This window comes from Pteropus alecto, unplaced genomic scaffold, assembly GCF_000325575.1.
Source record: "Pteropus alecto unplaced genomic scaffold, ASM32557v1 scaffold7, whole genome shotgun sequence".
Classification (NCBI taxonomy): Eukaryota; Metazoa; Chordata; class Mammalia; order Chiroptera; family Pteropodidae; genus Pteropus; species Pteropus alecto.
The window spans coordinates 59,059,171-59,074,318 of NW_006494614.1; the positions used below are offsets into that span (position 1 = coordinate 59,059,171).

Sequence of the window (15,148 nt, forward strand, 5' to 3'; positions counted from 1 at the left end):
GCGGGGTCTCTCTCGGAACGGAAGCGCGAGACCTCAGGCCTTTCCGCGCGCGACACCAACTACAGCTCCCACAACGCCCCGCGGTCGCACGCCCCGCCTCTGTCGTCGCGAGAAGGAGTCGCTAGGGGCGTCTGCGCGGAGAAACGGAAGTGTCGGTGACGGTCTGAGACTTCACCGCCAAGCTGGGAACCGGGGAGATGGCCGAGACTGACCCCAAGACCGTGCAGGATCTCACCTCGGTGGTAAGGGACGACTGTGCGAGCCCGAGGCCGCGGCATCCCCGGGCGGCGATGGCAAGGCCCGCGGATCCAGGCACTTTCTCCGCGTCGGGCCCGGTCTCTGGAATCCGTGTTCCTAGAGGCTTCGCCTGCGGAGGCCTGCGGCCAACTTGACTCACTGGACCGCTGGGTGTAGGTCCCTGGGCCTACTGACTCTCCCAGGCCCGAAAACCCTCTAATCCCCGTTCACCTGTTCTAGGACTGCGCCCCTCGGGTGACCGCCTGGTCCCCACCAGCTTCCAGTCCCACACCCATCAGCTCTCCACACACTCCACCCTTCAGCTCCTCCCTCACACTCCGATGACTCCCAGCCGTCAAAAACTACTAAAACACCTAACGAATTTCGAATGGCAGCGGGGCCATACGGGGAGCGGCTTCACCAACCCATCCGTCTAATTTGACCGATGGGGAAATTGAAACCCGGGGAGAGAAATGCCTTGCTGAAGGCCACGAAGCCGCCAAGAGGCCGAAATGGGGCTGGAACTCAGGATGTTAGTCTCCCTCTGAGACCAGGGCTGCTATCCTCATCCCATGAAGGTGTCTCAGGGTACGCGTTGGGTGTTTTGTTTGTTTGTTTTGTTTCATAGGTGCAGACACTCCTGCAACAGATGCAAGATAAATTTCAGACCATGTCCGACCAGATCATTGGAAGAAATATCCTTTGTATTTATAGTCAGCCTCTTCGGGTTCTTGGGATTCTATTTTCCCGCAGTGGTGTCGATAAACGGGTAGTGTGCGGGCCAACTTCAGCCAGTCATTTACCAGATTTTTTACTGAGTTTGAATGTACTCTTCTTGACAAGTGCTGTGCAGAGAGAGCTGGGGATACAGCTCAACTAGGTCCCCAGTGGCAAGGAACTTACAGTTACCAATAATAATGTATAATATGATTGACATGTGATCTGAACATTTTATGTGTATATCTCCATAACCTGATGAAGAGATGATAGTGTTACCTTTATTTAGCAGATGAAGAAACGGAAGGCTAGAAAAGTGAAAAAAAAAAAAAAGAACTTGCCCAGATCTCATCGCTAGTGGGGCTGGAATTTGTTCCTTGCCCCAGATTCCTGTATTCGTAACCACCAGATTACAGACATACTCTGCTTAACAACGGGATACATTCTGAGACATGTGTAGGTGATTTTATGATTGTGCAAACATCTTAGAGTGCATTTCAGACAAACCTAGGTGGTATGGCCTACTGTATACATCTAGGCTATATGGTATACCACCGTCCTGTATGTGGTCCATTGTTGGCTGAAATGTCGTTATAGGACACATGACTATAACAGTATCCAAAGGAAACTGGGAAACCAGTTTCATGAAGACAGTTGTGTTCAAGGCGGTAGTCTACAGGGCCCTGGAGGTAAAGGATAGAAACGGGAGATGGTGGTGTGTGTCATCTTTAACTTCACCACTTGATGATATGAGTAGTCGCATTGATGACCTGGAAAAAAACATTGCAGACCTCATGACACAGGCTGGGGTGGAAGAACTGGAAGGTGAAAACAAGATACCTGCTACACAAAAGAGTTGAAGGTGAGGAAAAAGACAATATAAATATGGTGTGTGTCAGTATAATTTTGATATAGTCATTTTCCCAGTTTTTATTCATTAGACGTATATCCCCATTGGTTAACATTAGGTTACAACTGAGTTTATATCATTATAGCTAAAAACAAATGTGTTTTGTTGGCTTGCAAATTCTTATGACTGGCAGATTTTTCACTGCTTTTTTTTTTTTCCTTTACGATAAGCACCCACATTTCCACCTTCATAAATGCCTTAAATTCTAAAGATTCTTTTGGGAACACTTTCTGTATTAGATAAATGCCAGGATAATAACTGGTTATGACTTAGTGAACTAAATTATGGCCACATTAAGCTTTCACCTTAGAATTGATTTAAATTTCCACTGTGTAGTTTCAGATATCAGAGGAAAGACTAATAATAAAAAATACCTACATAGCAAGATAGCTGCGCAGTTGGCTGCCTTATGCTCACCATAGTGGGTTCTTCATTATAATCTTTTTCATGAGAATAGTGGTTACCACACTGCAACCAAAAACTAATTTTTAAACTCCCCTTTCTCCCATTTTTAGCATTTTAATTCCCTATAAAAATAAAGTTTACTGAGGATTTTTAGATAACTAGAGTATCAAGCAGAACATAACAGTAAAAGATAAAACTTCCTTTTATATTTTCTGAGTATATCCTGGCTGGACCAAATTATAAATAACTGAAATACAGTTTGTGTTAAAGTATAAGAAAATAGAGTCTTAGGAGGTAAAGGACTTATATTTGCTATTTTCTTAACAATACATTGGGTTGATTCTCTGTATGAGTAAATCACATAATTGTTTTGTGTGGGTTGTCATCTTTATTCCTACATAGAGGTAATTTGGAAAATGTCCTTTCAGTCTTAGAAGCTTCTCTAGGTCTCATTATATGACAGTCAAAAATCCCATTGAATGAATGCGAATAACCTCTTGAGGGTTGAATATTTACAAGTGACAGGGATGATACGAAGAAAGGAGTAGAAGTAGGAAATAGATTTGGAAGTTTTTTCAATAAAGATTCCCAATTAAATCTATTGTATTTTTGCTAGAATATTATGCAATAAAAATAAATTTAGTTCAGTAGAGGATTCTGAAAGGATTTCTTAGTTGATAATTCTGTGTATCATTTTTGTCCTTATTTAATAAATAACATGTTAATGGTTTTTCCTTTTTCAATAGGTTGCTAATTTACACTGAAATCTGGAACATTGTTTTTACAAGCCAAGAGAAGACCGAATGGCTTTTTGCAACTAACTACTATGTGTAGACAGGTTTTATATTATAAAGTTTGCATTCTTCTTATCACATATTATATAGTTAGTTTATAGAGTGACTACCCCCAGTTTCTTGAACGTGATAACTTCTCTTGGACCTTGGTCAGTTGTGCTATTAAATATCAAACACTATAACTTTGGTGGTTCCTGCATAAAATTGTCAAAATTTTTAGTGTATTTTTGTGAAATCATTTTTTTCCTATCATTCCTTTTGTAGTGATGGATGTTTGATAAAAGTTGCTGTGTAATTTGTTTCTATTAGACATGTAGTAGATCCTTCTGTTACAATTAGACTTTGTGAAGTAAGACATTTACAGAGTTTAAGGTTCTTTAATTCTCAACACAGAGTGACTGTTGAGCTAACAACACCAATAGTGTGTTGGTGGTACTTTTCAAATGGTTAAAAACATTTACAAATTGTTTATTTAGAAATGCCTGGTACTACTATGTTGCCAGAACTCAGACATGAGTCATAATTTTATGTCTAAATCCCTGAAGTCAGATGCTAAAGTAGTGAAGAGTAACCACTGCCACTTTAGTGTGAGAATTTTTAAATTCGGAAAATTACAGAATTGCCTAACGTAATGAGGCATTCATTAGTTAGAGTTTTGCATGAGATTTGAATACTTCCGTAGAACCTGACGTTGTTCATCTGCAATAGTTACCATAGAAAATCTGGCAGGATTTTAAAACTCAATTGTTCCATCTTTTCTTTGAGCTACTGAATGGGAAAATAAACAGAAAAGGGAAAAAAGGCCATATTAAGACTGTGCCAGTTGCTTTGTTAAAACATAATAAATGACCCGTAGTAGGCTCAATTTTAAGAAATGCAGTTTCTTTAAACTATTTCTTCCCTGAAATCTTGCAGAGTAATTATTGATTATAGAAGACAGGGATAATAACTCTTGCCACTCAAGAATGTAATGTCAGGAGTGCTAAGCCTAGAGTCCAGTATTGACTGTGAAGGAGATCCATGCGACTGTCACCACAAAGTGATTTTGTACAGAAAAAAATAGAAAAGTTGAGGAACGGCATTGCGCTTCAGAGAGGAAAACCCTTAACACGGAGTGGTTGGTTGGTTTGCTATATCACCAGTCTTGATTGTATTGCAAATATATAATGATATTAAGAAATTATTTGTCCTATTTATAAATTATATGGGGATCACAAAGGAGAAAATTTATTCTGTGATAAAGTGATTTAACCATTATTATTACCCAGCTGCGGAACTCCTTTGATGAGCAGGTCGTTCTGCAAGGTTTCGCCCTGAAAGCCCGAGGCCTGCTGGACTCTAACGAACCAGCTGAGACCTGTGAGCAGGAAGTTTTCAAGCCTAGTATATGGCAACTGGAACTGATACGGCCAGTTGCTGTTGGAAGGTTAGTCGGAGTCTTAGGAGTTGGCTTCCTTGAGTGCTGGAAAGATTCCCGAGGCAGGCTTCCCTGGCCAAAACTATCTGCCATGAATAAAGGTGCCTGAAATCCTGCTATTGAAGCCTCTTTTGTGTCAAAAATGATTCGTTTGGTTTTCTCTGTTTTCTGATTAAATGCACACACCATATTAGATTATGGGCCAAAACCTCTGGAAGGATTAAGTACAAATAACCAAAGGCAAAATGGGAATGGGAAGTGTGGGTGGAGATTGTGTTGCAAGAAGCCTCAGTGACTGTAGGGTTGGTGGACCCTGACAGATGCTGGAGAGCTGATGTTTTATGTCTTCGAGACAGAAACCTTTTCCAAGTGTGTTCCCTGGGACACTTGTCCCGGAAAAGCTCCAGAAAAGAAAGGTTCATGGTCACTTGGGTTTAGAAAACTTGCCTTGTACTAGATCCACTTCATAAAAATTCACAATGCAAATTAGCATATCTAAGTCTCTCAGGTCCCAGAGCCGAGAAATGTGATTTCACTTTGTCACCTGCCAGTTTCCAAGTTATTTGGCCAAGGATCTTTTTAATACTTAGCACCTAATTAACATTTCATTGAACTAGTGTGGTGTAAAATACCATACTCATAGGGAGGTAGGTACCAGTTAAAGTAATCCAATAATAGCTTTGAGTTCAGTTTATAAAGGAGGCCTGCATTGCCAGTACTCACTTATCCTTTTAAAACTCTGAGCCTCCAGGCAAAGCTTTAGCTTTGCGGATGCCTAAATTCACTCACCCCCCCCCCCGCACACTCACGCACACTCACACACACTCACGGCCACTGCCTCCCAGCCAGTCTCAACCTTTCTGGCACAATCCCCAGAGAAACAGCTACTTACCCCCAGGGTTGCATACACCCTGCTTGTCCTGTAGCCTCTGCTTGGTGAAACCCACTGCATGAAGGCTTCGAGCCGTGGCCTGGGTTTGTGTGAATTGGCAATGCCCCTTTCTATTTATTATTCTATTGTATTTTATTTATTTATTTTAGGCGAGGCAACCCTTGGTTGACCTCACAGATTGCAAGGACCTTGTCAGTTTACAATCCCTTATTTTTTATGCCTACAGCACCTGGTCTTCCTAGGTGGTCTCCCATCCAAGTACTAACCATGCCCAGCCCTGCTTAGCTTTCGACACTGCCCCTTTCTAGTTTGAGGCTTGATCTTTTTGTGCAGGAAAATGTCTGCCTCTCTTACTCTCCATCTATTTTTTTTTTTGGTTCATTTAAAGGCCAATGAAGATCCTACTTAGGGCTAATAAATCCAAGTAGTATGGAAGCACTTGAAACAAGCGAAACAACTTCACATTTGATTAAATGTCCTCATCTTCCAGGCCCAGAGGCCCTACCAGCTTCCTCTCTTGACTTCTAGTTACTCCTACTTTCCTTCAAGCCACACGATTTTAAATATTTTAATCTTATCGATTTTGTTTCTCTGCTGTTTGATTTCTCATAAAGTACTATCATGTTTGACCTTATCAAAATAAACACAGTATTTCAAGTAATGAAAGGTTAATTTGCCTTTGTGAGTCCTTGGAATCCTAACCATGCTTAGAGCATTGTTGCTATGGGGACAGAGTCCTCCAAACAACTTAAAATGAACTTTTTTCACATCCTGTTTGTAAATCAAAGTTTTCTTGTATGGATAATTATGGTCCTCCTTTTTTTGTATTCTGTAGTTTATGTTCTAATTAGATTGAAATGGAGGCATTTGCACAATATGTTGTCAGATCTCCCCCTGAAAATTACCTAGCAACAGGTAATGATGAGTCATAGCTAGCACCTATGGAAAGCATTTATTATAAACCACTCTGCTGTGCTAAGCATTTTGTTCACATGATTTGGCTTAATCTTCCTGACAACCCTGAGTTAGTTTTGTATCTGGTTTGAACAGAAGGAACCCAGTGCTGGGCATCAGTTAATCAAGGTGTCACACAGCTGGAAGCAGTGACCTTGGGATCTCTACCCACAGGTGTCTAGCCCCAGAGCCTGCTCCTGGCTGTGATTTGTCCACTTTTTTATAAAAACTAAGATTTCCGAATATTTATTTCAGGACTACCTGGGAATCATCAAGCCACTACCTCGAATCTTGAAATTCAGTTTCAAAAGGCTGATTTTGCATTTTCATTAAAACATGACCTAAATTAAATAATAATAAAATGCTTGATGCGCATTTTAATTCATAATTGAAACTATTCAGGGCTGTTAGGAAATATGAGCTCCTGGACTAGCGCCTACCCCACCCCCTAAGGCCCCGCGCCCCGCCTTCCCCCAAGTAGGTTATTCGAGAACAACTATAGAAACAAATGAAGTTCGGTTTCTCAAATGTTTGCCTTCACAGAACCACAGGGAGTACTAGCTACTGGTTTTCACATCTGTTTCCTTGGTAACACCCCCATCATTTCTCACACAAAAATTATCCCTTGAGACCCACCTCAGAGGGAAAAATGTCTCTCCCCCAGTGACCTATTTGCTTACTATTTTATCAGGTCACTCTGTTTAAAAAGGAAAAGAGATGACGAGTACAGAAGCCTTAAGGTACCCAGGCAGCATCACCTGGAATCTAAGTTTCCTATTAATGATATTAAGTGTCTGCTTTTAGCTTCAGCCTCTTTAAAACTTTTTTTCACTCAATGAAAATTGGCAGCGAGGGTGGGGATGTGTCACTGCCCAAAATCAAAACCAGAGGGATTGTGATTGAACATTACACTCATCGACCCTGCAAATCATTTTGGAAATTGGAGAGGAGTTTGTTGCTACAAGTCAAGTTAACTGTTAAAAGAATCAATTCTAATGCTTTGCTCTCACACACTGAGGCTTTCACCAAGAGAGGTGCCTGGAGGTTCCTCGGACATCTGCCTAGGACTAGATTTACACGGATACAGAACATCTATCTGCCTCTCTGCATCCCTAGTACCACTGGTGAAATGTAATTTTTGTTACTCTCTCCTTGAGCAAGGCCAAAGCATGCTTTTATACCACATACGTGTGCATGACACGTAGATGCTACCCTGCTTTATGGTCATAATGTTGGTGGTATGTTTATAGTTTTCTACTTTGTGGACACGTTTTGACCAATTAATCATATTGGTGAATGGCAAAATGTCTACCTTCCAAAGAGGAGCATTATTGTTTCCAAATAATTAAGAATAACCTGGATTCAGGATCAAGACATTTGGAAGCATTTAGCAGCAAGTAACAAAAAGCACAGCCCTGTAGGTGAAAGGGGTCTGTATTGCTTCATAAGGCAAGAAGCCCCAGGGGAGAGCAGCTCCAGGGAAAGTGGATGCCACACCACAAGACCTTCAAAGACCCAAGTTTTATCATCTTGGTGCATTTCATGGAAGAGAATGCCTTCCTCCTTCCCTTTGTCTCTTGGAGAGTGAAGAAAATGTTTTCCCAAAGGTGTTCCTACCCCCATTGACCGTGCCTCAAACAATCCTTGGCAAGTGACAGATTGAGTCTTGTGATTCTCATCTATCAGTTGGCAGAACTTGAGGATCTGGGGTGCTTCTCTAATGGGTAGAGACCAAGGATGCTGTTAAATATTCTGTAATGCACAGCGTAGCTGCCACCACAAAGAATTACCCAGCTCCAAATGTCAACAATGCACGTGGGGAAACCCCAGCTCATGATTCACCCTGTGCTTGGTATGAAGTGTACCTTAATAGCCCCTGGATGCTCAGGGGAGGGGAGACAAAGAACAAAACCAGAATTCTATCAGAAAGAAAAGGGTAGTTATTAGGTGGACAGCCTACAATGTCACAGATCTCATAGCTATAGCTTCTGGGTTATAAATTGTAACACTGGAGATGATTAAATAAGAGATTAGCTGGCTCTCACCCTCGGCTGTACATTAGAGTCACCTGGGGAGTGTTTCCAAAACCCATGACCAGGGAGCACCCAGACTCACCACATCAGAATCCCCGCAGGTGGGTCCAGACAGTGGGTTGCTTTAAGTTCGCATGTGCATCAAGGCTGGAAACTGCATTCGAGAACAACTGTCCACTGCTGCTCATCAGTGACGTAATTCGCCAAGCAAATTTGATAGGGTTCTGCCAACCTTCTGTCAATCCAGCTGACATTCTTGACTTAGGCAGTCGAACCTGGCACACTTTATCTGGCAATCAATTCAATTCATGTGTCTTTTTTGCTTCAACGACTGGATGGTGCAACCACAGTTTGAATAAAAGGATGTCTGATTCCCTGACAGGTGATGTCTTGTTAGCCAGATTCAACTTCAGGTTTACCTCACGTTTCTGATTGCCTGCCCCGCCGCAGGCACAGTGCAAGCAAGGTGCCTTCAGCTGCATTGTCTCATTAACTCCTCAGAACCCTCAAAGGCTATTGACATCAAAAAGTTTTGCAGCTGGAATTTTTGCCTCTTTAATCATCTTTCAAAAAAATCCATCCTATACCATTGCTCTGGTTTTATTATCTCTTATCTTTTATAGGCCTTTAGAAGTTACCATCTGAACCCAATGACTGTTTCCAGAAAGAAACTTTAAATATTACAGATCTTAAAACTCAAAGCCTGCTGTGCAGAAGAAAACCCAGTTAATTTTGATGGGCTGTGGATAATCAGCAGAAGAGTCATTTTTGGAAATTTAAATAATATGGTTGTTTCTTTTATTGATACATTCTCCTGAGAATATGCTTCAAAATCCTATTGAGGCAAAGGACAGGCCTGAATTATTTGTGGAGCAGAAGACTGGGACCAGCTTGGTACAGATAGCAAAGCTGGAAAGGCTGCAACACAATGTCCTAAAAAGAAATCAATCTCTCTCCTTGATAGACAAACATCCCTGATGTGTGCCAAACTCAAATGTCCCACAATCAGAACCTTGTGTGCGTTGGGCCCACATGAAGAATCTTAAACTAGCTGTAAAATTTATACTATCTTGCTTGCAGAACTTTAAAAAGAAAGTTTATAATTACCACAGGTCAACATGGGGGCCCGTGAGCCCTCATCACTGTGGCCAGACCTCTTATCAGAACCTTCTGTCCAAGAGGTTGATTATATGAAACATACATCGTGCCAGCATCATCAAAAGGAAATACAGTAAAATTTCTTTTCGTGAGTCAATTTCATTTTCTCAAGTGCAGACAAGACTTAACAGTGATATGTGACCCAACTTTGTCTTCCTCTTAATGAGAAGCAGGCCCCGTAGGACCCTTCTGGCACAGCTGAGCCAGTATTTCTAGAATCACTGACCGAGGAAATTTTCCTCACCATGAACTCTGCCAGAAATTCCTTAGGTTTATTCAAACTAATCTGTATTCCAGAACAGTTCTGAACAAGATTTGTTAATAATGCTTTAAGAAGTTACTGTTTGGTAAGTCAAAACTTAAAGAATCTCTTTCTGTACTAAGTAATATAATAAACTGGGTAAGATTCTTTGAAACTAAATTGATGAGGTAATTTGTCTGCTTTGCACCGTATTTAACACCATTGAAATGTTACGCGTTTTCTTCCTTGGGAACTAACAACTGTTCTCTTCTGGATTTTATAATTTCTGCATATGACCATGTATTTGGTGTTGGTTGTGAAAGGTTTGCAATGGCATCTGGCCAGAATCACTAAAGCTCTAACAATAGTCATTCTTCTGCAGTCTATTGATATCCGTTTTCCATATTTTGGTCTGAGAACAGATATTTGTTCTGCCTTGGATTTAAACGAAACAAACATTGACAATATTTTTTCCTCCGAGAAAAATCTGTATTCCAGAACACTGAATTTGTTCAACCAAACCACTTTATGGCAGTGGTTCTTAAAGTGTGGTCCCCAGGCCAGCGGTGGCAGCATCTCCTGAGAACTTGTTAGAAATACAGATCCCCAGGCCCCGCCCAGCCCCACTGAGTCAGAGACCCCGGGGTGGATGGAGCCCAGTAGCCTGAATTTTAACACATCTTCCAGGGGATTCTGTCTCGAGTGTGAGAATCAGGGCCTTAGCAGTCAACGTTGGTTGTCCAACAGCCTTGAGGGTCAGACTAGTCTGAACAGAAGAAGCCCCTGGGGCATCCATTAACATGCAGATTCCAAGGCTCCTCTTTTTATATCCTGGTCCAATACAATGATGCCGGGGCTGGGGAGCCATGTTTTCAGTCAATTCCCCAGTATACGACTGTCATATATTACATCCTACGCAGACACGCACTGCACAGGGAAATAAGAGAGCACGGAAGATATTCTCCCGCTGAGTCACTCAGGCCTAGGCCAGTCATAAGGTAATTTAACAGGAATTGATTCTTAATTACCCAGAACATCCGAGCACTGGGATGGAGTGTGACCTTTCCCGCCCTGTGAAATGAGGAGTTCGCCCTCCAGCCCAAGGAGCTGAGCGTGAAGAGCCCTCACTTCACAAAGATTTGAATCACTTTAAATCAATTTACTTCTTATTAAAATGTACTTCAATAAAAAATAATTTCAACTCTTAAGCCACAAAAGAATATCCAATCATTTAAAGCTTTCTGACTGCTCCAGTTGATTTAAAAGGTTTTAAAGAGCATGGTAAATATTTTACCAGAAAGATAAGTTATTCAATAAGAAGATTATTTATTAAAAACCAGTAATTTATTAGTTCATTATTCCTTATTTTCATGAAAGTGCATTCTTTTCATCTGGGCGCACGTTTCTTCTATTCCCACAGCAGGTTAACCTGTGAGCTGATCATTCTGCAATACGTAAGTGTATTGAAATAGAATCGAACTGATGAAACTAACAAGATTTTACTAAGAACAAGAACGATAGCTGTAAAATTACATTCCGAAAGAACATTTGGAGGATTTTAAGCATAGTTTTATATACTTAAAAAGAAATTAAGCGTGCTACTTTGAAAAAAGAGCAAGTTTCTCATTTATCTTTTGAGTCATCCATCCTAAAGGAAATAACTAATACGTGACTTTTTTCCTTCTTATTGGTAGAAAGGAAAGCTTTAAAGCTTAAGCCCAAAATTAAGACACTGAGTTCAAGTACTTATGGTTAAATATTTTATTTGGATAAAAAAAGAATTAGAATATAATTTCCATTGCAAACAATGACTGACAATGACTTAAACAGTAAGGATGTTTAATGACCTCATAAAATGAGAAGTCTAGAGGTAGACAGTCCTGGGAATGCTTAATTTACCAGTTCCACTCCATCCCAACTCCAGGCTGGCCGCTCTGTGCTTCTCTGGCCTTTCACCTCACTATATAAATTCACGTATCACATCTGAGGACCAGCCCAACCCCACTCCCCAAAACCTTTCTCGCCATCCACCTCTGTGATCTGTTGAAGTCCTAATACCCAATACCTAATTAATACATGTGATCCTTTTTGGGAAATGGAGACTTTACAGACTTAATCAAGTTAAAATGAGGTCATGCTGGATTGAGACGGGCCCGAATCTAATGACTGGGGCCCTTTAAAAAAAGGAGAAGAGACACAGAGACTGATAAATACAGGGAGAGCAAGCGCCACGTGACAAACAGAGGCTGAGGCTGGAGCGATGGATCTATAAGCCAAGGAACACCAAAGATTGCTAGCAGCACCAGAAGCTGGGAGAGAGGCCTGGAACAGGTTCTCCCTCACAGCCGCTAAGGTAAATGTGTACTTTTCCAACTTCCTGACTCCTATCTGCTGGTTCCCGTAAAGATTTTTTATATTTTGGAAAGTAGTTAGAGTGTCAAGTTCCTCATCTCCATTTCCTTGGCACCCCACATTTCCAACCAACCATCTGAGCCCAATTTGTCCTCGCTTTTGGGGAGCAGCCAGTTTCCGCACAGTTACTGTTATCCTGACACATACTCTCAGGCTCACTTTGATCTCTGCTTGGGATCTGCCCTTTGCCCCAGAAGCTCTGAACACCCTTTCCTTTTCCCGGCACTTAATTCATTCGGACCATCTCAGAGTGACAAGCTTAGCATTTCACGGCTGGCTTTTTAAAAGAAATCATAACTGATATTCAAGGGTTGATTTGGTTTGGAGAAATAAGGATTTTTTTTTTTTGTAAGCAAGTAAATTGGGCATTAATTAGGTCTAAAATTCATTTGAGGCTTCTAACAACTTAGGTGCTGAAAGTGATTTCTCTGGTGCTGGCAACTTCAGTAACCAAAGAGAAGCTTAAGAAAAACCGAGGAAGACTTCCGGTCAAGATGGAGGAGTAGGAAAATGCTGTGCTCACCTCCTCTCATAACCACCTCGAAATTTCAACTAAACCACAGAAAAACCATCACTGAGAATTGCCTAAAGTCTAGCTGAACAGAAGTCCTATAACTAAGAACATACCAAAGAAGCCACGTGGAGGCTGGTAGGAGCGGCAGAGATGCTGAACAGTTTGGTCCTACACCTATGTGTGGCGGTTAAAAGTGTGGGTGGAGTCTAAAAACCAAAATAAATGAACAAACAAAACAGAATCAAACTTGTACAGAAAACATTTTGATGGTTGCCAGATGGGAGGAGGGTTTAGAGCAGGGTTCCACACCCCTGAGCCGTGGACCAGGACTAGTCCGCGGCCACTTAGGAACCGGGCCGCATAACAGGCGGTGAGCTGCAGGCGAGCGAGCAAAGCCTCATCTGTATTTGCAGCCACTCCCCAGAGCCAGCATCATCGCCTCAGCTCCACCTCAGATCATCAGGCATTAGATTCTTACAGGAGCACCAGTCCTTGGTGCCCAAAAGGGTGGGGGCCACTGGTGTAGAGGATGGGTGAAAAAAATGCAAATTGCCAGTGATAAAAACAGTCACAAGGATGTAGATACAGTATGGGAAATATAGTCAATAATATTGTAATAATTATGGTGTCAGATGGGTACTAGACTTATCAGGAGGATCACTTTGTAAGTTACATAAATCAATATGTCATATACCAGAAACTAATATAATATTGTAGGTCAACTGTAATTTAAAAATTATTTTTTTAAAAAGATGAAAACCTCAAACTCGGAAAAAACAGCATTGCAAAAGGAAGAGGGAAATGATAAATTTTAATTGAGTTCATTCTCCCAAACATTTATTTATGAAGATTTTTCAAACATACAGCAAAACCGAAAGAATTGTTCCAGTGAGCACCTGTACACGTACCACCTAGATTCTGTCATCAGCGCATAAGGACTACAATAGCATAAAATAATCGGTCTTTCTGACTCCATCTTGCTCAAAGCTGCCCAGTTCCTATAATATGTTGGTTAGCAACATCTGCTGTAGATATGCTAATCATTAAAGGGATCTAACCTGTAGCCTAGGAATTATTGAAACAATCCCCTGCTCACAACTACCTCCCCAACAAGATAAAGGAGGTACGTACAAAAATAATGATTTCTAGGAAAAGATTTATAGGAACCTCGTGACTGGGTCAATGGCAGCCAGAGTATATTGACCAAAAGGAATGAAGTTTCCCCATCCTTCTTGGACCCTTGCTGACATCCAGATGTCTTCGGTCATCAATCACCTCCTGACCTCAGACCCCTCTCATTTTCCGTCTTCCCCTGATGTAAAAGAAGCCTGAATTCTGTACTTTCTCAAGATGGTTATTTAGGATGCTGTCTGCCCTACCATCCGCTCAGCTTGCTGGCTTTTTGAATAAAGTCGACTTCCTTGCCCCAACTCCTTGTCACTCGACCTACTGGCTGTCGTGTGGCAAGCATTCAAGCTTTCACTCAATTACAGTTGTACTTGCTTGACCATATCTCTATTCCTTTCCCATTCCTCTCTCCCCTGGGGAATTAATTTTTAAATTAGATGATTGACAAATTGCTCTAGGGAGTCTTTGTAGGGCAAATGCAGAGCAGATTCTGAGCTCTCACTTTCCAAGTTCATCAGCCCAGATAGAAGCCCTTCATACCTGACCCCCCACTACTATTGTGATTTATAATAAGAAACATTTATTTGCTTTCTCCTTTCTGGCACAGAGCTCCTAAAACCCTTGGAATTTCCTAAGTGGTAAGGACTTTAAAGGTGTCTCGGTATCCATAACAAACCCTTTCCAACCACACCTGAATTTATGTTAATGAGGTGACTTTTGGGGAGCACCCAAAGGTGGGGCCTGTTGCCAATATCACAGGTGCTCGAACATATTCATCAGAAGTTGATTGTCCTCATCGAGCTCTGCTGCCTCTGTGTTTGCTCTCACCATCATGGTCGATGGCCACCAGCAGTTCCAAATTGCATCCAACCTTCTCGGGTGCCAACACCCTCAAGAAAGAGCTTTCGTGGGCTGGGCCAATGCCTTCTGTCGACATCGGGGTTGAGATAAACCCATTCGTTAAAGCAGCGGTCTCCAATCTTTTGGCACCAAGTACCATGCTCCTGTGAGAATCTAATGCCTGATGATCTGAGGTGGAGCTGAGGCGGTGATGCCAGCGCTGGGGAGCAGCTGCAAATACAGATGAAGCTTTGCTCATTCTCACCCCCGCTCACCTCCTGCTGTGTGGCCCTGTTCCTAACAGGCCATAAACCAGTATCGGTCTGCAGCGGCCCAGGGGTTGGGGACCCCTGCGTTAAAACACCAGAATTGAGAATGGAGCAAAATGTTGCCTAAATGGAATCAGGAGCTCTTTCCAGGCAAAGAGTAAACCAAATATCAGCTTGGGAAGATGAACCTAATTACCACATCTTTCTCAGTCTCTTTTCTCTCCCTC

The 15,148-nt window shown here is 41.8% G+C and overlaps 1 protein-coding gene across 1 annotated transcript; it reads left to right on the top strand.

Annotated features, from left to right (window-relative positions):
• Nucleotides 1-85: 85 nt before the first annotated feature.
• HSBP1 (heat shock factor binding protein 1) lies at nt 86-4,599 on the top strand. The gene is made up of 4 exons (XM_006926711.3): nt 86-242; nt 866-932; nt 1,696-1,816; nt 3,016-4,599. The coding sequence occupies exons 1-3, from the start codon at nt 198-200 to the stop codon at nt 1,812-1,814; spliced, it is 231 nt and encodes a 76-aa protein (XP_006926773.1). The 5' UTR covers nt 86-197; the 3' UTR covers nt 1,815-1,816; nt 3,016-4,599.
• The last annotated feature ends 10,549 nt before the right edge of the window (nt 4,600-15,148 follow it).

Excerpts from the sequence above, each read along its gene's own strand:
- HSBP1 (XM_006926711.3), top strand. The coding sequence starts at position 198 with ATGGCCGAGACTGACCCCAAGACCGTGCAGGATCTCACCTCGGTG. Across the intron at positions 243-865 it reads TGCAGGATCTCACCTCGGTG|GTGCAGACACTCCTGCAACA; the intron begins GTAAGGGACGAC and ends TTTGTTTCATAG. Across the intron at positions 933-1,695 it reads CGACCAGATCATTGGAAGAA|TTGATGATATGAGTAGTCGC; the intron begins ATATCCTTTGTA and ends TAACTTCACCAC.